Here is a 22,055-nt window from a genome sequence, read left to right as displayed (position 1 = left end):
AATTATTTAACAGAATGATTGTTACAAAATGTATATAATAAAATAAAATGAAGAATGATATGCAAAAATCAGAATTATATTTTATATTTCTTAAATATACAACCAAAATGATTATTTTAAATATATAAATTGATCATATTTGCCTCTCTCTTTGCTCTGCTCTTGGTTCATTAATTATGAAGTGAATGAATTAACAACTTGAGATTTTTATAAGTTTTATCTTTTTTAAAGTAATTAATTATTATATAATAGGTTAAAAATTATCCTTATTTGATTTGTCATAATAATTAAATAATTAAGATCAATTAAAAAAAAATGAACAGATAATTAGAGACAGATAAAATAATAATTAATGTCAAATTTACATAGACGGGCTCCTTAGGGCTATCAATGATGTAGACTTTAAAACCTTTAACCTTTATTTTTAAAATTTCAACTATTTTAGTAATAATTCTATCAGATATTTAATTATCATTAACTTACAAGGATCAAAATCACACATTTTAAGTAACTAAAAGTTAAATGTGCACAAGTTCAATAAAATAACTATTAAAATTTAAATTATATAATTATATGAAGAGTAAATTATCATTTCCCCTATAGAATTAGATCACCTATTTGCCTATCCATTTTTGGAACCCAAAAAAGACTTCCTTTTAATTCATTTTTTTATTACAGAAAATATAAACATCCACTACCATGTTTAATGCTAATTCCTTCACATAATTAAGAAAAATCCACTTAAAAATTGTCAAATTCGTGTCCTAAGATCACATATAATTAGGGGTAATTTAATGGCCACTCGATAATTTTTTGTCTTATTACGTTAAAAACATTAAATTATTTTTTTACACACAATATTCACCTCAACTTTATTTAAATATAACATAAAGTTACTAAATGTTTTTTTTATAACGAAAATGCGACTCAACTTTAGATGTCAAAAGAAATGTTTTCTTTGTTTTACTTCTAGTGATTCACTATGCTTACTTAGTAAAGTTGAATATTTTTTTAAATAAAACATATTTTAATGACTTTTATGATACTTTAATAAGATTGAGTGATTTTTTAAGTTTCAAAATATAGTACAACAACTTTGGTCTAGTAAAGTATAAAATTAGTTTGTGTATATTCATAAAAATGTCGTTACAAACTCATATTTCTTTCTAATATTCCATAAAGGAGGTAAATAGAGTCAACGAAAGAAGCCTCGAAGGCAGAAAGAAGAACTATTCGTTTGGTAGAATGTATTAAATAATACATTCGTTCGATAGAGTGTATTAAAAAAATAATGCATGTATTAACTTTGTAAATAATTTTTTTAATGCAATGCTTTCTATTTTTAATGCATCAAACCAAACAATGCACAAAAATAATTTATGTATAATTAACACAAATATAACTAATACACGCATTGCTAATGCAAGTATTAGTAATACACTCTATTTTGACATTATATAATACACTGTATCAAACGATCCCTTAATGTAAAAAAAAAAAAAATGGTGACCAAACTTGTCCTTCAACCTTGGATAGTTGGTGAAGAACTTTGAAGAAAAACACATAGACAAACAAAAAATAATAATCTGAATGTTTTGTCAGACTATCTTTTGTAATTTTTAGTAGGTAACTAACTAAGTGTTATCTCCACTTTCTTTATTTTTTTTAAAATTGTTTTATATACTTCTTCTTGAATCGACGAATTGTAAAAAAAAAAATTACTCCTATTCTTTTCAGATAATACTTATATGATTATACGGAATATATATCGATTTTGTATAGACTAGTCCCAAAATACATTCCATGACACATTTCAAAGAGGTTGGTGACATTGGTGCTACTAATCTTACTAGCAAACACACAAGACAAAAAAAGAGTAAATTAATTAGGTGTATATTTGTGAAGGGGCAGAGTTAACAGAATTACTGAATTTACATGATAGATAGGTAGGTGAAATTGGAGAAAATGAAATTTCATATAACAAGGACAACATTTGAAAAAAATATATAAGAAAGTGGTCCAATGGATTCAAAGAACAAAAGGGTCTTGCTTCATATATTTTTTTTTTTCAAATGTAGAAGAAAAAAAATCTGTTTTATGGGGCCACTTACGAAACTAGACAGACAGAAGGGTTCAACTGAATATCTTTCACTTAGAAATTACGAAGAGATTAATGTATATAACTAATCACTTAACTGTTTAAAGTAAAATTAGCTAGTGAATATATAATAGATGTATAATTTTTGTATAATCAATAGAATATATGTATACCAACTTAAAAAGATAAGTGAAAAACTTGATTGAATATTTATATAAAAAAAATTATAATGTGTGAAATAGGATATATATCAAATCCTAATAATTGTCATATTAAGTTTTCTTTTAAATCCTTTTATACAAATTTTTGACTATGCTGCTGGATTTCAGATTTCTGGTATGATATAATACATAAATGTGTCATTTAATTTGATTTTAACTAATATTTATGTTCTCTAATTTTGGTTGTGCACAAGTAGACATTTAAGCTTGTGTAAGATTGAACAACAGACACATTTGTCCTACATGACAATTTTGTGTCCTGCATTGCGTTTAATTTTATACAAGTTTAAGTATCTACTTGTGCATGTTCAAAGTAGGGGGACATAGATACCATATGAAATCAAATTAAAAGAACAAATTTATGTATTATACCTCGTGAAATTGCCTCGTATATGACAAATAAATCTCTATCTACTTCTCACTTAATAATTGGAAGGGACATTACCTAACACCCTTATATAAAAATGTATAATATTGTTAATCATTAACTAAATTATATGGAAATCCATAAAGGAAGACTAAGCAAAGAGATTCTCCAACTATCTTCCAACTACATTGAAAATTTAACTTATAATTAAGCAAGATTTTTCTACAAATATGTTACTAATTAATAGTTTTCCCTAATATCTTTTTTCAAATGGAAGAGACATGCATGCCTAATACTGACTCATATACATGATTTAAAATTACAAACGTATGCATAGGTCATACGTTAGAGCTAGTATGTGGACAATAATTATTAGAAAATGTTTTTCGAAATCGAGTGAATATCTCTTCCTTATACGTAAAAAGAAATGTCTCTGATCAAGTGATTATGCAGGACGTAATTCAGACTAAGCTTTGATTATATATTTGTATATCGCAAGATGAACATCTGATATCGTCAAGTCGATTACAAAACAAATTTAGGCTACGTACTAAGTTTAAATCCATTGCCACAACTCACAAAGTACTAGTGAATGATAATAATATATGTTTAAAATTCTGATAATCATGAATTATTCAAACATGTATATATATATATATAACTATAATAAGCAAGCAAACTAATAGATAGATACTCATTGAACACTTATTTTAATCATTTGGTTAATGTCTTTATGCAAAGGTAAACATTAATTAAGAACTATAATAAGGTGATTTATTTGGATGTGACATGATCTCATAAGACAAAGATTATAAATAATTAGGGGGCATAAGCCCTTTCAATAATTGCCAAGTGGGAGTTAAGAGGCAAAAGGGCGGCTCATAGTTAAAACTTGATATATAGAAGAAACATATGCAATAATTAAATTAATTCAATAGCAACCTATGAATATGATCTCTTCATTTTAATCAGAAGTTTCAATTTTCACGATGAATATGATTCCTTCATTTTAATCAGAAGTTTTAAATTTAAATTCTGTATAAAAAAATTCGTATTAAGAAATGCTTTCTTCTTAAATGTGTGTTATATGACATATATTTAAATTATCGAAACTTTACTATAAACATCGTATAAAAGACAGGCAAAAAAAACAAATATTAGTCAATTTAATTTTTTTGAAGAAAAAGTGGGGCACTAACTTTTTGAGAAGCAAAGTATAGATATAAAAAAATGCCGACCAGAGTTCCTTGTGACAGTGGTTCAGAATCAGCTAAAAAGTCTTTTGAAGTCCTTCACGTCACTTTATATTATACGATATATACATGATAATGATAATAATAATAATTATAATAATGTTCATATTTCATTGTCATGGCTTTAAGTACCTCATATAAGGTGGGAGTGTACAAAGGGGTAAGATAAGACTTCAATTTTTTTTAAATTTTTTTTTAAAATTTCATTGACCTAATTAATTTCGATGCTGCAGTAGCAGGTGATTTTACTTTTTCCGGTGGAGTAAATCGTTGTTGTTCCAGCGATTTTGCCGATTTAGTTAATGTAAAATTTTATATTCCGTTTTGGAATTTTTGTTAATATTTTATACCCTTTAGGCTCCGAGCTCTGATTTCATATAAGGTTGTATAAATGTGTATAATTTACGATGAACCTCTCTATTATCGGTGGGCCTATTAAAGATAATAAAACGCTTTATATATTAAAAAAAAAAGATTGATATTTCATTGTCATGGTGGGAGGTGTAGTAAGGGGTAGGATAAGACTTCATGTGAATGATCTGTTATTATAAAGTTTAATTTGATACCTAAAATACATTGACCTAATTAATTTAGATGCACAAGGTAGGAGTGGAACTAGAGGGGAGTTCGAGGCTCATCCAACCCCTACATGTTAGATAATCATACTTTCATATAAGGTCAAAGTACATTTAATTAAGGGGAAAAAAAAGATAAATATACCCTCAAACTATCGTAAATGGTATCCAGATACCCTTCGTCATGCTTTTGGGATATTGGTGACCCTTCCGTTTAAAAAGTTGAGCATATATACCCTTCGCTCTAACTGAAGATCAAATATGGACACGTGACACAATCTTATCCGTCGATAAATATCGAATTGGTGGATAAGATTATGACATGTGTATGTATGTTAGTATAAAGGGTATATATGCTCCAATTTTTGGACGATTGGAGCACCTATGTCCCAAAAGTATGATGGATGATATTTACATTACCATTTACGATAGTTCGAAAATATATTTGTTCTTTTTTCCTTTAATTAATCATGAACTCAGTAGGTAGGAGCGGAGGGGAGTTGGAGGAACAAGAAGGGAGTTCGAGACTCATCCAACCCCTATATGTCATATAATTACATTGTATATATATCAGGTCAAATCTCAAAACTCAAACTCGAGACTCTGAAAGATGATTCCAACTCTCGACAATTTTCTTTTTAGGATAGGCTAGTGTAAGATTTGGTTGGTTGTGTAGATTGCTTGACTTGACATTGTCAATGGCGTTTGCAAGCCGTCAGAGTAGAATACAAACAATGAACACAGCTTTTATGGCTTCATATGGGGTTAGGTCAATTCTTATAGTGAAAGAAAGGTACTCCAACAACTTTCCACATGGAAAGGTAATTTCATAACGTTGACTAGTTCAACAACCACTTTAAAAAGTTTGTACAAAAAAAAAAAATTATTGATGTTTATATTTGGATTGTTTAGTTTGTACACAAGTAGTCTAATAAGACTCATCACATGTGAACTCACTCACTAGATTAAATATGAATTTTGTAAGGCCACTACTGTAGTTGTTACCAAACAATAACCACCTACTTGTCGTCATCAAATGATGTGATGCAATGGATATGTTGTTCCTTCCTTATCTTGGCTTTGAGTTCTAAGTATGAAAAAGTTATCGGCAAGAAGATGGGAAACCAAAAAAGATAAAATAAGACAGCTTTTCTGCATGGCATGTCTAGACTTGGACAATGGTTTCCATTGCTGTTTCTACACCTAATCCAACTGTTCCAGCTTTTTTTCGAAATGAAATGCACTCGAGCTAAAGACGATCTAAATACTCCTTGATCGACGTAATCTTAAACGATAACACCAGTGTGAGAAAGGTGAGAGTTACACTAGCCTTTGCTACTGCAGAGGGACCAGTCACCTAAGCAAAACAATTAAACTTGGACAGAAAATGCTAGAAGTCAGATGTTTCGCAATCTGGCCATGATCAAACACAAACAGAAGCACGACCTCAGAATAGGTTCTACGTGATAAATTTTGTCAGCGATGTAAAATACTCAGCACAGCTAAGCTAAGAAAAGTATACTTGGATCACCAAAGATGAAGGAGATAGTTGTATCAGTTATAACATGCATGATCTAGAGTAACGATGTGAAAGTGAGACATTCAAATCACTTTACCAGATACTAACATAACGCTAACAGGTAAAGTTAAATTGAGGAGTAGTCCATTAATGTCGTTAACCTTGCAAGCAGCTGTCACGCGTATTCTATTTTGCCTCTTCATACTCGGTCACCCTTTTCAGAACTAACTCTTACCGGTTTTTAACTGCACATTACTTACTTGTCCAGCATCAACTTGTGAAGTTACGGATGGAGGTGGTTCAGAACATGCCCTCAAGACAGCTTCATTCTGCAGAAAACAAAAAAATGTCAAACCTTTGTATAATCTAACATGTATAAAAGATAGGGATATAATTTCACAAAATTTGATTCAAAACACACATCATCGAGAAGAAATGAAGTCAATTAAACAAATGATATTTTAATTAAATCAGATCAGAACGTTGGAAGCAATTTAGACAGGTATAATCAAACCCAAAATTTATCATCATTGCTTATTTTGGGTGAGAAAAAGGAATCTTACTATATAAAGCTAAGAGAATGTTACCCTTCGGGGTGGCCCAGTGGTTTGAGCTTGGGACTTCCATGTAGGAGGTCTCAAGTTCGAAACCCCTTGCCAGTGAAAGCAAGGGGTTTGCCTTTTGATCGAGCTCGTCGCACCAAGCTTGCCTAGTGCGGGTTACCTCTCCTATGTGGTTTGCGAGCTATTGCATAGGAGCAGGGATTTTACTCTGTGCGCATCCAAAGGGTAGCGGCTGCGGGTTTCCCTTGTCGTCAAAAAAGGAAAAAAAAAAAGCTAAGAGAATGTTCTCATTTTACAGTTCAGAGGTTAGATTTGAAGGAGAGAGCCAGACCTAGTGGATCTAATCAAAACATGCTTTTGTACAACACTAGCATTTCATAGGCCTTTGCGCCATAAGATGGGTAATATTGCTGATAGAGACGTTGCTAAAGTGCATCTAATCTGTATGACTTGAAAAAATGTAATATAAAAACTTGTCCATATCCTGTAAAGGTTTTTGGATGAGAAAAAAATTAAGTGCAAAAGACTGAAAACATTAGAAGTTTTTATAGTCTCGCTAAAAACGCTTCAAGATAGTACCCTCACTAAGAGAGACCTCTCTTTAATCAGCAAAAATGATAGATGAATATTCACCTGGGGAGGGGTTTCTCTACAGAGGGGACCAACAAGCCATCCTTCACCCTCTAAACTTTACTGAAGGACAACTTCCTTTAGATACCTTGGAGCGATACTTAGCACCAAAAGAGTGTCAGTACTACAATGTCGGCCCCTGCTAAAGGATGCTGGGCAGGACTTAATCTTGGACTAACAAGTTTATATCTTATTCAGGGAGGGTCTTTTCCATTCAACTTTTATAGGCAGGGCCTAAGAAGAATGTGAAACTTATTGCGGCCACATGCAGAAGGTTCCTGTGGACGGGTGGGACTGATGTATCACACAAAGCCATGGTAGCCTGGAATAAAAGTATGTTCACCAAAGACAGCTGGGGGGTTGAATGTCCTAGCATAAGGAAGCTGTTATGGAACATGTATGACAAAAGACACACTTTGGGAAACTTGATACACAGTTATTATGGGAGGCAGAAACATTATCGATGACATTTCTAAACAATAATCATCGTATTAGCATTTGGTGTCTTGTTTAATAAGGAGCCACCAATACTTTTCCAGAGTAGTGGTTAGATCGACTTTGTTGCATAGGGGTGTATTTTTGACCAGTCAAGAACTCTCACGTGGGATTCAAGACAATGTAGGAGTGACTTTTGTGGAGGACAAGATGCAGAAGGCAACACTGAGATGATTAGGGCCTGTCAAGAGATGTACAAACACAACATTGAGGAGGTGTTAGAGGCTGGCATCGGAGGGCTTCAGGAGAAGTAGAGGTACGCCAAGAAGTATTGGGGATCGGGTAGGACATGGCAAGACTTTAGCTCAACTAGGATACGACCTTTGATAGGTGGGTGTGGAGGGCGAGAATAAGGGTAGAAGGCTAGTAGTAGGTAGTTTCGCGTTTTGCTTTTCTTTACCAATACAATAGTATTAGCATCATTTAACTAGCTCCATGTTTATCATTCCTAGTTTTCTTTTCTATTACCACTTTGTTGTCTCAAATGCTACTGTTGTTACTACTTATGTTTCCATAAGTGTAGGGTTCATGCTTGTCTTGAGCCGAAGGTTGATAAGAAACAACATCTCTACATGCACAAGGTAGGGTTAGGGTATGCGTACACACTACCCTTCCCTGACCCCACTTGTGGGGTTACATTAAGTATGTTGTTATTCCTACACAATCATCTAGATTGTACAAAAATACCAAAGACCAAGAATTATGTACTTGAAGTTGGTTACACCATGGAAGAACTTCTGCATGAATAATTTCTCTATTAAATTGTTCTACCAAAAACTAAGGGGTGACTACCAGAAGGTAATGCAGAGGGAAACTGTGTGCAACAACAATGGACTGCCTCGATGGATTTTTATTTTTTGGCTGACCATGAATGGGAAATTATACACAAGAGGTAGGCTAATCAAATGGGTGTCATCATCATCCATGCTTGCCCTTTGTGTGGGCAAGAGGATGAAAGTATTACTCACTTATTATTCCAATGTGTATCTATCTGCTCAAGTGTGGAAAAAGCTTCTGGTATGGTAAGGAATTACCAGCGATCCTATGTGTTGGGAGGAAGAACTGAACTGGACTGCACAACATGCTAGAGATAAGAGCACAAATCTGAAGTGTTTAGAATGTGTTTAGCAGCTTGTCTACAAAGTTTGGCTTGAGATTGCGAAGAAGAAGCAGTCATCGTGAAGCAAATAGTCCAAAAGGTGCACATGAGAGGTTTTATGAAGAGAAAATTCAGAGTGTGGATGCAGAACCACTACCACTACACTACTTAGCTTCAATTTTATTTATGATAGCATGTTTGTATATTATACATCAAAATATAAAAATTTAAATTATAAAGATAATACATTAAAATAATTAGGTACATTAGGGACTTAATTAAAAACAATTTATAATATGTTAAATTAAAAGTGTACTATAATACAAGTAATAATAAAATAATTAAGAGTATAATTGATGATCATTAGGGCATCTCCAACCCCAAAATTTGGTGTTTTTCATCCCCAACCCAACACTAAATTTTACACTATTATAGTTTATGAATAGTGTCTTACCAATTGGTGCGACAATATTCATCGACATCAATTATGTTCTTGATTTTTTTTTTAACTTTTATTTTTACTATATAACATTTTTAACTTAACATATTATAAATTGTATGTTTTTAATCGAGTCCCTAAGATACCTAAGTTTTTCTTACGTAATGTATCAATAGAGAATTTATGAAAGAAACATAGTAATCTTGAAAGTTGAATATTTATGTAAAAATTAAAATAAATTTTACCATAATGTAATATTTATTTCATTGTATTTCATCCCAGATACACTTTTATTTGAATTATGCTTTAATATCTATAATGTATGATATTTGCTTGTGATTTACATATTATTAAAGAGTTTCTGATATAAAATAAATTTATATTAAATGATTATATAAGCAAAGAATAAGAATTATGTAGGGTGAAAATGAAAAAAAGATTTATTTATGAAATAAGAAAATATAATTAAAATAAAAAATTGAATAGAGAGTTATATAAAAAAATATTGATTTTTATTGTAAAATTTAGTGTAGTGCATTGAAGTTGGTATACACTAAAATGGTCTTGACACCATTCTAGTGTAAACTTTGGTGTTATATGGCCTGATAGTGTCGCACCAAAATTTGGTGCAACACTATTCCCATTATAATAGTGTGAAATTTAGTGTTGGGTTGAAGATGAAAAACAACAAATTTTACACCAAAATAGGATTTGGTGTAAATTTTGGTGTTGGATTAGAGATGCCCTAGCTCTCTCAACTTGGTAATAAAATTTCATTTATCATCAAAAAAGAGAGAAAAGTATGTGCTAAAAAATAACCTAGCGGAAAGAGGTAATGATCTATTCTGAAACACCAAAATAGTAATTAGGAACGTGTGCTTCATGAGTGAAGAAATATACATGACAACGATATTTACACGTATACTAAATATTACACACGTAAGGATGACATATGATGAACATCTACACAAACTGTATTGACCCTAGCAACAAGACGATGTTTTCAAACCATTGTGGATAATTTTGAACTTCTAAGCTACAATGTAATGAGCATATTAACATATGTACTCTTCATTCAAGTTGATCAATCCCATTCGTAGATATTGAAAACAAATCAGATCAGTCATGGTGGATTACTGTCGGTTAAGATCAAGACCATAAGACATCAATTATTCGAGACTACATATTTTGTCTCTGTCCCTTGTAGGTAACCTCGCTTTTATGCAAATTAACTATCATTACCTGAGCAAAAAAATAAAAATAGTTGTTGATCAGCCTTGCTAAATAGCTCATTTAAGCAGTTTTGCTTTTCCATTCGTTGTTTTCTTTCTGGAATCTTACAATACAACTCTCAATCGATTTAAGCAGGCTCTTTTTAACTGAAAGGACCTAAAAATTAAAAAGGTAATGCATAGAACTTTTTTTCTGACAAAGGAGAAACCCGTTGTTTATAGCTTCGAAACTCAGTGGATAATGGGTCCACCTCTTTGCCCTAAACCACCAAATACATATATCTTCTATTTTTTTTTTGAACTGATCATACCAGTCATATAGTTTTATTGAGAAGAAACGGTCCAGAAAACAACAACTACTACTTCACCTCAATTCTCATCTAGTTGTAGTCCCCTTTATAAACCTTTACTACCCAAGTCTCTCCATTTAAACGCCTTCTCAATCCGATATAAAGTATCCCTTTGGGTTTATTCCTCAAGGTAATTTTAAATGGGAATAATGACCAGTGAATTACCTTATTCAGCCATCATTACATGAATATTTGCGTCTTGAGATCATTAGTTCCTCAATAACAGTCAACATAATTGTCTCCAATTTAAACATAACATAGAGCACCCAACTCAAGGCCAATCAAGTGAAACTCGGGAAGTATCTTACTCGAGGAACCAAGTTCCCTTTGACTTTTGTCCAACTTAATAAACCCCTAAATGATACATAAAACATGCAAATGAGTATTATCAACCAACACTGCCTAAAGCTACACAACATCATACAAGAAAAAGATTATCCAAAGATCAATAATTATAAGACAGACATTTCATTTGTTGGAAATGATATTTCAAAGGTAAATCAGATTATATAAGACAGTGGAATTAAGCTTTGGAATAAAGTGATAAAGCCGAAAAATTAACTGGAGCTTGTGTGACCCAAAAAAATAGGAAGGCAGTTCCCATATTCACGCAGAGTCCGGGGAAAAGGCCGCACCAAAGAAGACTCATCAAAATTCTTATGCACTAAAGAATAAAGATTCACTTTTTTTTATAACCAAGAAATCCGTGGGCCCTTTACCAAAATCACAGCCTTCTAAACTCGGTAGATAACAAGCCCGCCCCTCACCCTTATCCACTTAAATACCAGGCTTCACTTTACACGGTGCGGGGTAAGAAGGATTCACTTTTTCTTAATCCACCAAGCATTCTAACACAACCCATAAGCCAGGGCGTCAAGTAAATCTGCGAACTAAGTTTAGAGAATATCAGCTCATTCAGACGAACTAAAAGAAGGAATTTTCGGACCAATTGGGTATGCAGGAAAAGACATTTCCTAAAGCAAATATTACAACCATTAGATCTCAAGCTGGAGTTTTAACATATACAACAAAGTAGTTTAAGACAATAGTAACTCTACGCAAAGGACTTGTAAAATGGAAGCCCCCATAAACAAACATTAATTTAGATTTCCGAGTTTCGATATGGTATATGCCGCTTAAGGTTTATATAACTATAAACAACATATCAATAATCTCAACCCAATAAAAAGTCCCAATCTTGTTATCTCTAGTTAATATTCCAGCAAATAACATTCCATATTTAAAACAGAGCTAAGAAATTCCAATAAACATGGAATCATAGTAATTCACCTAATTATTTCTTCTAACTTGTAACCACTCCCCAATTCTTCTATAGATAATTAAAATCCAAGAAATGGTGTTGGGTATAGTTGAATTCATTGAATCTACACCCCATCCAACTCATAATGTTCATCAACAGAGTAAAACCCTAAATTTTTACAAGTAAAGAGTGAAAGGAATAGAAGTAGGAACCTGCCAAACACGGCGAAGACGTTTCTTGGCATTAGCTTTGCGAGTAGATGTGAGCTTAATTCTCTTCCAAACAAGGCCGCCGGAGTCATGCTTCTTCACTATTTCCATAACCCTTGTACCAAAAAATGCACCCCATGTCGCCATTTTTCTTTACTGTAAAGAATCCCCATTTCTTCATCTTTATATGACATATTGGGCCTTTGTACTAACAAAGTGACTTTTTTTTTCTTTGGGCTTTTATCATATTTGGTGGGTATGATAATAAAAAAAAAATATTGTATCGAATAACAAACTAATAATGTAAAATAAATATAATAGCTATCGTTTGATTTATGTGTTTTCCATAGCAAATTATTTGTCAGTCGCCTCTTTTCCTCATTTTCTCGCTCGCCACTCTCCCTCTCTCGCTTTATACAATAGAAATGTATAAATTATGTTTCTGTTTGTATAAAACGAGAGAAATTGTATATACACAAGCAAATACATAGATCTCCTTCATATACACTTATAATTATACAATAAACATATTTCTCTGCTTAAATCTCTTTTGTTTTTCTCTCTTTCTCTTTTGATACAAATTCAAATTGTATATAATTTCTCTCTTACTCGTTTTATACATTTCGATTCAATTGTGTATTCTCTGTCCAAGTCTCTTTTGTCTTTCTATCTTTCACGCTTTATACAAATTAAAATTGTATATAATCTCTCTCTTTATCTTTTTAAACAATTTGATTCAATTGTATACAAATTTAAATTTTATACAGATATACAAACACATACAATTGTTTTGAGACGCTAACAACGATTTATACAAATGAGAGGCTAACAACAATTTATACAAATGGCCTTCCAGAGAAATTATAAAAATCTGAAGAGGAGCCAACGAATTATTCAATTGCTTCTTTTGTATATATGTATAGCGAAATAGGCATAACTTTCAGTTGTATATGTTTTATCGAAAAAAGTGATTTTCGAAAAAAAGTTTATTTTATTTAAAGGTATTTTCGACTTTTAGGAGTCGCCACTTAATTTTTAAGAAAAATTAAGAAAACTCATTCCCAAAACAATTTAAACAGAAAAAATCGTTTTGAAAATATTTTAGGGGGGTTCGGGATTCTTATTAGTGTCTTAGGAAGGTGTAAGGCACCTAAGACACTCCGCTAACTTACGGTTTTCCAACGATTAACTTATTTGACTATTTTGTTTTAACTTTTGCGAATCTTTTGTTATTAAGCTTATTAGACATTTACTTAGGCAAATTTTCAAGGTTGGAAATATTCATAGTTTATCTCGCAATTGCAAATCTTTACGAAGCTTAACTTTAAAATTTATCTAGACAAATATTACAAGTTTTGACATGCTATTATTTATCTTGCAAATCTCCATTCAAGGTCTAAGCTTTTAATTTAAACGAACTTGTGAAATACCGCTGTTTCAAGACTTCGTTAAAACTAAACCTTTTAAACCTCAAGTCCTAGCAACTTTCGAACTTAAACATCTTTAAAGGTCAATTTTTAACTTCGAATTTGATGAAGCAAAAAGGCGTTTGATGGGGTTTGGAGTTATTCTAACCTTAGACTAAAAGGCATCCAAAGCAAAAATATAAACAAGTAGCAAGCGGAAGAGAGAGAGAGAGAGAGAGAGAGGGAGAGATTTGGGTCCAAACTCGGGTTCTGTTCGCCTTGACCGAGTTTTGGACCCACCTGTTTTTTGGGTTTTTGACCCATCTTTGTACCTGTCCTAATCTAAATGTACAAAATAAAATAAAAATACGGAAAAGTAAATTATCGAGGGCTTAGGCCCATTACAAATAGAATGCAAAAATATAACATAAAGAAGAAAAGGCCTTCTAATCAGACGCCTTCGAATTCCTCCAATCTTCTTGGAACTTTGGTCCTCATATGCTTGCTTTACAGGTTTGACTCGATGATAAAATTATGAGTCTTTACGACTCTCTCGAAATGCAGAGAGGGAGAGTTCATGGAGAACTCGAGCAGATTTTACATGCCACATAAAGTGAAATAAGTGTAAGCGGTAACTCAATGATTTAACATCACAAAACACTAAAACAAGATAAACACTACTATCTGAATATCGTTACAACGCATGACCCAATCTGACTAGCCGCTAATAGGGATAAAACAAAACAGACGTGAAAGGGAAAAGAAATCAAACATCCACGGAGGCATATTAGTGCATAAGAGATAGGGATCGGATGTCAACAACAAGTTAATAAACTAATTTAGAATAGAAGTTTAAAGATATCAAAGAGCGCACTACCTTAGAAATATTTCGTGCTAGAAAAGAAGAGAAAAAGAGAAAAGGAATAATAAGGAAAAATAAAATAATAATAACAGTAGCAGCTAAGGCATAAACAACACAGTAATGAATTCTAAGACCAAACTCAACACCAATCTTCACTTTCACAAGACTGTTGATAAGGCACAACCTATTCTCATTAATGGACTCCTGACATGTATGAAGGAGTGCCATTTAATCTCGATACTACACACTTCAACTAGAACCAACGTTTTTTTTAGCGTATAATTAAAATGAACCATTAAGGGTTAGGCCGTGACACCATAGGACCCGAAAAATAGGGACGTTGTGACAAAAATAAACTTTAGCCTGCCAATTTGTTAACTGTTTTCGAATCTAAAATGAGTGAGAATACTTTTTATCTATACGAACGAATATAAATGACAACGAGGAGACAACGACAAAGCCATAAGTCTTCAAATAATTCCTTCACTACCTCAAGTTAACAGTAGACAAAACCAACATAAGTACTTAAAAACGAACAAACAGCATGGCTAAGAATTGAACGAACCGCTAATCCCTAAAAGAAAGACCGTCGGAAGGACGCCGAAAGAAACAGAATAGCAGGGCCATTATATTGACTGCGAATCCCGTAATTTCGAATCGGTAGTACCACTATGTCAATGACATCTCTAAAGATGCATATGTCATACCAAATGCTATCGAATAAGTGGCGAGTAAACAACCGACTCAGCATAGGTATGAGAAGAGGAAAACACAACTTGAAGAAACAGGTGAAAACATCGATACGCACAACTCAATACAACAACAAAGAAGGAAACAGAACATTCGCCAGAAATATACTAGGACAGGCCATATATTCAATCAATCGAATGTTCCAAGGTGCTTGACATACAAAAAAAAAAAACGAAAGCAGCAGACTAGCATACTGCATGAACAACATCACAACCAGCAGTAGACACGCACTGAAAGCAACTGGATAAGTATATTTAAACCAAGAACAAACGCCAAACTTCCATATAAGAAAAAAAACAACAAGCTTCGGATAAGGTTAATCGAACTTCTTCAACAACCATGGCATGAAACGAACCGGCACAAACCAACAAAGCAATGAGCGACAGAAGAGACCATTACGAGATGAAGGGAGACGAGAAGATAATATAGAGTGGAGAGGTTGCCTGTTAAGGAGCAGCGACAGGGACGGGTAAGCAAGAACAGGCAACAACGAACTTCCACCACCGCGAACGCGAACGAGCTTCCACCCTCAAACAAGAGAGACGTGCCGAGGTTGCTACGACGCTTCACCGGAACACCACTGTTAAACACTCGTCGGTGAAAGAGAGTGTTTCACTCTAAAATTTATCCGACTTCCTTAGTTCTTCCGATAACCAACTGTAGAGAAACCAAAATGTTTCCAAAGCTCACAATAACAGAGTAGCTCGATTTTTTTTCAGAATTTCCCAATTTTCAACCCAAGAAATTTCAAAAAAAATCCAACCCCCAAACTGACGAGAATGGGGGTTTATATAGAAAAATCCCTATGGTTTTTGAAATTGGGATGGGTTTCACGAGTTTCCGCCCATCTCAATTCAAAATCTCAAAATCTTATCCGAAATTTCGAGCGGGAAGGGAGTTTGAGGCGAGGTGGAGGGTTGAGATGAAATCGTGGTACTAGCGAGCTACGTGGAGTCATCTCGGCGATGCAAGGACGAGAGAGCAGGTCTGCCACAGCCGAAAGCACTGCACTGCTGCATTTTTTGGTGTCTGTCTTTGCTGCGTTTTCGGCGCAGCTCTGTTCTTTTTCTTTGCAGGTCGCGATGGGAGGGGGGAGAGAAAGACGCGTGAGGGGGAGACGCAGGAGAGAGGGGAGAACGTGGGGAGAGACGAGGAGGGAGGGAGGGTCGCGTGCGTGGCTTCTGTTCTGAAGAACGTGGGGTGAGGGGGAAGAAGAAAGGGAAGACGGGTCGGGTAGGAGAGCTGGATTCGGGGCGGGTCAAAGGGATGTGGGTTAAATTAAAGGAGGTTGGGCCTGGGAATTGGGTTTGTTCTTTTTAAAAGCTGAAGTGGGCTGGAATAGGGAGGATTGGGCCTCAGAATTGGGTTGGTAAGTTGGGAGAAGACCCAAAATGGTTCTAAAGAAAAAGAGTTAAGTTTAATGAATGGTCAATTGATTTAAAGTAAGATGAATTTGGCGTAAATTTATTAACGAGCTTACTTACCTAGTAACAAAATTTTGAAAATAGTGACTCATGATTTTAAACTAAGATGGAATGATTATCAAAATCGAAATATTTTGGGATGATTTTCGAATATACACAAGATATACCGTCTATATACACAACTATGTAAACATTATATCGTTATATTTTGCAAAATTATAACATTAATTAATTTAAATAATTTGAAAAATTCACGAAGCTCGATAATTAATTTACACCGACGCGGGTCAAAATTGGGTGTCAACAACTGTCCCTCATTTTACTTGGGTTGATGCAAGCAACTTGAGGAAAATGAAATTGACCAAACCAATTTTGACCAACCCATTCATTTTACTTGGAAGGATTTGACAAAGGGTTTAGGAATTATGGCCGAACCCTTGAAACGGGTTTCCTACATATCTCAGGTTATATAAGAGTTCAGGCCACTTGTAGTTCGATAAGTTTGATTTACCGCACGATTTGAAAGAATCAAAAGCTTCCTCGATACCGAATTATGAAGGTATCGAAATGCTCGAGAATAGGATTCGAGGGCGAATGTTGGAATACAGCCGAGTTTCAACATAGAATCCGCCTACATATCCTTAAACCTTCGGAATCAGGCTGTGTGTAGTTCGACTCAATCGATGGGAAAAGGAAATCTATTATGCTAGATAACCTTCGGTTTTGGACAAGTGACAAATTAACGAGTATGAAAAGGAGGCTTGTAACCTCTTTAGCCATGAATGTGGCGCGCTTCACACCCATAATTAAGAACTTACACGGACATAATTTCCAAATCTTTTGGCGTATTGTCACTCAGATTGGAAACTTTTCTTCTGATAAAATAAAACTTTCGGAAGTGAGACAGAAACTGACAGAACTAGAGAAAACCCGTAAGCCTCGAGAGGGTGGTTCGATTGTGGTGGAAGTCGCTCCTCTGCTCGCGTCCTAAGAGTTTGACACTCCTCTTTGGACTGTGTCCCAGTTCGCTGCTAAGAAAAAGTTCCACGTTGTGCTGCATCCTTTTTGATGTCGTCCGCACCTGTGGTTTTTGGAGGATTCATCCTTTTGGATGCTCTCGACAAAGACTGAGATAAAACTCGTCAGCTTAAAAAATGCAATTAGGATGGGAGACAGTGTCTTTTACCATGTCGACACTTCATTGTTCTCCTCCATGTTCGACGTCGACTCGATCGGTCTGACGTCCAGCAAATAAAGCTTATGCCTTGTGCTTTGCAATATCATCTTCAATGTATTCCATACTTGATGTCGAAATAAATAAATAAATGCTGATGCGATATTGATGTTTCTTTTGTTGTCATCTTCGATGCTCTCCATGAGGTTTATTTTTATAAGAAATAACATAATGCAGTCGAGGCCAATGGATAAGTATTGCTCTTTCTTTATCCAAGTACGTCTTCTTGCGGGTCATGAATATCTTCCCGCGCTACGTAAATTCCTGCGAGATATGAATCTTCTCGCGATGCATAACTTTCAGCGAAGAATAAAATCTTCTTGCGATATGCAAATTTTGACGAGGCATGAATTCTTCTCGTCGTGCCTAAATTTTGACGAGGCATGAAATCTTCTCGTTGTGCATAATTAATGACTCACGATGCATGACTTCCGCGATGCATGATTTTTGCTATGCATGAATTTCAGCGAGGCATAAATTCTTCTCGCGACGTATAGATTTTGACGAGGCATGAAATCTTCTCGTCATGCATAATTATTGACTCGCGATGCATGATTTCTGCGATGCATGATTCCGCGATGCATGAATTCCTGCGAGGCATAAATTCTTCTCGCGATGTATAAATTTTGACGAGGCATGAAATCTTCTCGTCATGCATAATTATTGACTCGCGATGCATGATTTCCGCGATGCATGATTCCGCGATGCATGAATTCCTGCGAGGCATAAATTCTTCTCGCGATGTATAAATTTTGACGAGACATGAAATCTTCTCGTCATGCATAATTATTGACTCGCGATGCATGATTTCCGCGATGCATGATTCCGCGATGCATGAATTCCTGCGAGGCATAAATTCTTCTCGCGATGTATAAACTTTGACGAGGCATGAAATCTTCTCGTCATGCATAATTATTGACTCGCGATGCATGATTTCCGCGATGCATGATTCCGCGATGCATGAATTCCTGCGAGGCATAAATTCTTCTCGCGATGTATAAATTTTGACGAGGCATGAAATCTTCTCGTCATGCATAATTATTGACTCGCGATGCATGATTTCCGCGATGCATGATTCCGCGATGCATGAATTCCTGCGAGGCATAAATTCTTCTCGCGATGTATAAATTTTGACGAGGCATGAAATCTTCTCGTCATGCATAATTATTGACTCGCGATGCATGATTTCCGTTTGATTCACCTTTGAATCTGACTGGATATTTTGTAAATTTCCCATTGTTGAGAATGGTTTGAAATAAACAAACACATTCATAAGCATCCTGACGCAAACGATATTCCCGCTTTCAATAAAATCACTGGTTTTGGAGATAGTTTTCTCCTTCTCCGTATTCATAAGTCGGAAGAATTCGGCCGATTTTGAAGCGAAGCTATAAACCTGCATCCACAGAAAAATTGTCAGTTTTAAACATACTGATCTGTGTCGATCCCTTCGGTTGTTTGCTCCTTGTCTTGATGTCTCCGGTTGATTTCCCGATTTCCCGACTCTTGATAGATAAGAAAATATCTTATGCCAAAACAGATGAAATATAAAAGGAAAATTTTTAAGAGAAGCAAGAAATTTTTAAGAAATAGTATCTCGAAAAGTCAATGCCAAGTCATGTCATGTCAGGCTTAACGAGCTTCTTTGAGTCCGACGCTTGTCGAATGAATTTCAGAGGCATTCCGGACTTGTAGGGAAGTCCCATGACAAAATTTTGAGGCTATCCTCAAAATTTCTGTCCCAGTTTAGTATCTTGCTCCTCTTTCCATTGTAATCGCACAGATCTCGGAATTTTTGAGATCTTCTCAAAAATTCTGTCCCAGTCGCAAATTCGAAATGTCTTTAGTTTGATCCGCTAAAGAGAAGGTTCCTTCTGGAGAATTTTTTGAGTCCCTCTAAAAGAATTCTGTCCCAGTTTCTATTGTAGAAGGGGGAAATAAAATTTACGAGATATATGACCGAGCCCTTGTGGCGCCTACGTATCCCGTTGCGGCAGGAATCAGGTCAAACGTAGTTCCCCTCTCAATGGTTAACCAAAATAGAAAGTTTTGATAATGAAACGACCGAGGCCGACATAGGCCGCCTACGTATCTCATTCTTGAGAATTCAGGTCGAACGTAGTTCCAATGCAAAGAAATGATTAAAGGGGATAAATGGGGTGACCGAAGCCGACATGGGCCGCCTACGTATCTCGTTCTCGAGAATTCAGGTCAGACGTAGTTCGTTACAGGAGGGATAAGAATTCAAATTCGAACAAATACAAGCAAACAGAAGATTACGAGTAAATGATGGAAAATGCAAAACGAACTTCACGCGTAATATCTCTTGACAGCATCTGAGTTGATAGGCTTGGGCCATACAGCGCCATCCATCTCTGACAAGACTAAAGCACCTCCAGATAGTACTTTGTGAACCATGTAAGGACCTTGCCAGTTCGGTGCGAATTTTCCTTTGTACTCGTCTTGATGAGGAAAAATACGCTTAAGAACCAACTGACCAACTTCAAAACTTCTGGCTCTTACTCTTTTGTGAAAAGCACGAGTCATTCTTTGTCTATACAACTGGCCATGGCAAACAGCGACCATCCTCTTCTCATCAATCAAAGCTAGTTGATCAATCCGTTTGCTAACCCACTCAGCATTACTTAGCTCAGCTTCTTGGATGATCCTCAGTGACGGTATCTCGACTTCAACAGGTACGACTGCTTCTGTTCCGTATACTAGCAAGTATGGAGTAGCCCCAGTTGATGTTCTGACCGTCGTTCGATAACCCAGTAGAGCATAAGGCAACATTTCATGCCAACCCCGCTGCTTGTCAATCATTTTCCTCAGAATCTTCTTGATGTTCTTGTTGGCGGCCTCTACAGCTCCGTTCATTTGAGGGCGATAAGCAGTGGACCTTCGGTGAATAATCTTAAATTGTTCACATATCTCTTTCATCAGATGGCTGTTGAGATTTGCACCGTTATCCGTGATGATGGATTCTGGAACTCCAAATCGGCATATCAGATTGTTGCGGACAAAGTCGGCCACCACTTTCTTGGTTACCGATTTGTAAGAGGCTGCTTCCACCCACTTGGTGAAATAATCGATGGCAACCAAAATGAATCTGTGTCCATTAGAAGCGGCTGGCTCTATAGGACCGATGACATCCATTCCCCAAGCTACAAATGGCCAAGGTGAACTCATAGCATTAAGTTCGTGAGGTGGCACCCGTATCAGATCGCCGTGCACTTGACATTTGTGGCATTTTTGCACGAATTTGCAGCAGTCATGCTCCATAGTCATCCAGAAATAACCGGCTCGAAGGACTTTTCTTGCCAAGGTAAGCCCGTTCATATGTGTACCACAAACTCCAGCATGTATCTGTTCAATAAGCCTCACGGCTTCAGTAGCATCCACGCATCTCAAAAGGCCCAAATTTGGAGTCCTCCTGTAAAGGACTTCTCCATTCAAAAAGAAATTGAGAGCCATACGACGTATCGACTTCTTTTGATTAGATGCGGCGTCTTCTGGATATGTCCCAGACTCCAAGTACCTCTTTATGTCGAAATACCAGGGCAAACCATCTGGTTCTGATTCAACATGTGAACAATGGACTGGATGTTCCTTCAAGTCTATATCCAACGGGTCGATGTAATCAGTATCCGGATGTTTGATCATTGACGCGATGGTGGCAAGAGCATCAGCTAATTCATTCTGTATTCTGGGAGTATGTCTGAACTCGATCTGGCGAAACCTTTTACACAGATTTTGCACATATTGTACGTAAGGTACAATCTTCAGGTTCTTCACAGCCCATTCTCCCTGAACCTGATGAATCAAGAGGTCTGAATCTCCAATAACCAGTAACTCGTAGACATTCATGTCAACGGCCATTTTCAAACCGAGAATGCAAGCTTCATACTCAGCCATGTTGTTTGTGCAGTTGAATCGTAGTTTAGCCGCTACAGGATAGTGCTGACCAGATTCTGATACCAAGACTGCTCCAACACCTTTACCCTGGTGGTTCACCGCTCCATCGAAGAATAATCTCCAACCTGGATAAGCTTCAGAGATATCTTCACC

At 35.4% G+C, this 22,055-nt stretch overlaps 1 protein-coding gene across 1 annotated transcript; it reads right to left on the bottom strand.

The window, feature by feature from the left end:
- Positions 1-6,022: 6,022 nt before the first annotated feature.
- On the bottom strand, positions 6,023-12,488 carry LOC101264851 (uncharacterized). Its single transcript, XM_004228386.5, has 2 exons — positions 12,315-12,488; positions 6,023-6,362 (listed from the first exon to the last, which is right to left on the bottom strand). The coding sequence occupies exons 1-2, from the start codon at positions 12,456-12,458 to the stop codon at positions 6,258-6,260; spliced, it is 249 nt and encodes an 82-aa protein (XP_004228434.1). The 5' UTR covers positions 12,459-12,488; the 3' UTR covers positions 6,023-6,257.
- Between the last annotated feature and the right edge of the window lie 9,567 nt (positions 12,489-22,055).

Source organism: Solanum lycopersicum, chromosome 1, assembly GCF_036512215.1.
Source record: "Solanum lycopersicum chromosome 1, SLM_r2.1".
NCBI classification, from domain to species: domain Eukaryota; kingdom Viridiplantae; phylum Streptophyta; class Magnoliopsida; order Solanales; family Solanaceae; genus Solanum; species Solanum lycopersicum.
This window is presented reverse-complemented; position numbering and strand designations above follow the sequence as displayed.

Excerpts from the sequence above, each read along its gene's own strand:
- LOC101264851 (XM_004228386.5), bottom strand. The coding sequence starts at position 12,458 with ATGGCGACATGGGGTGCATTTTTTGGTACAAGGGTTATGGAAATAGTG. Across the intron at positions 6,363-12,314 it reads GTCTTCGCCGTGTTTGGCAG|AATGAAGCTGTCTTGAGGGC; the intron begins GTTCCTACTTCT and ends TGTTTTCTGCAG.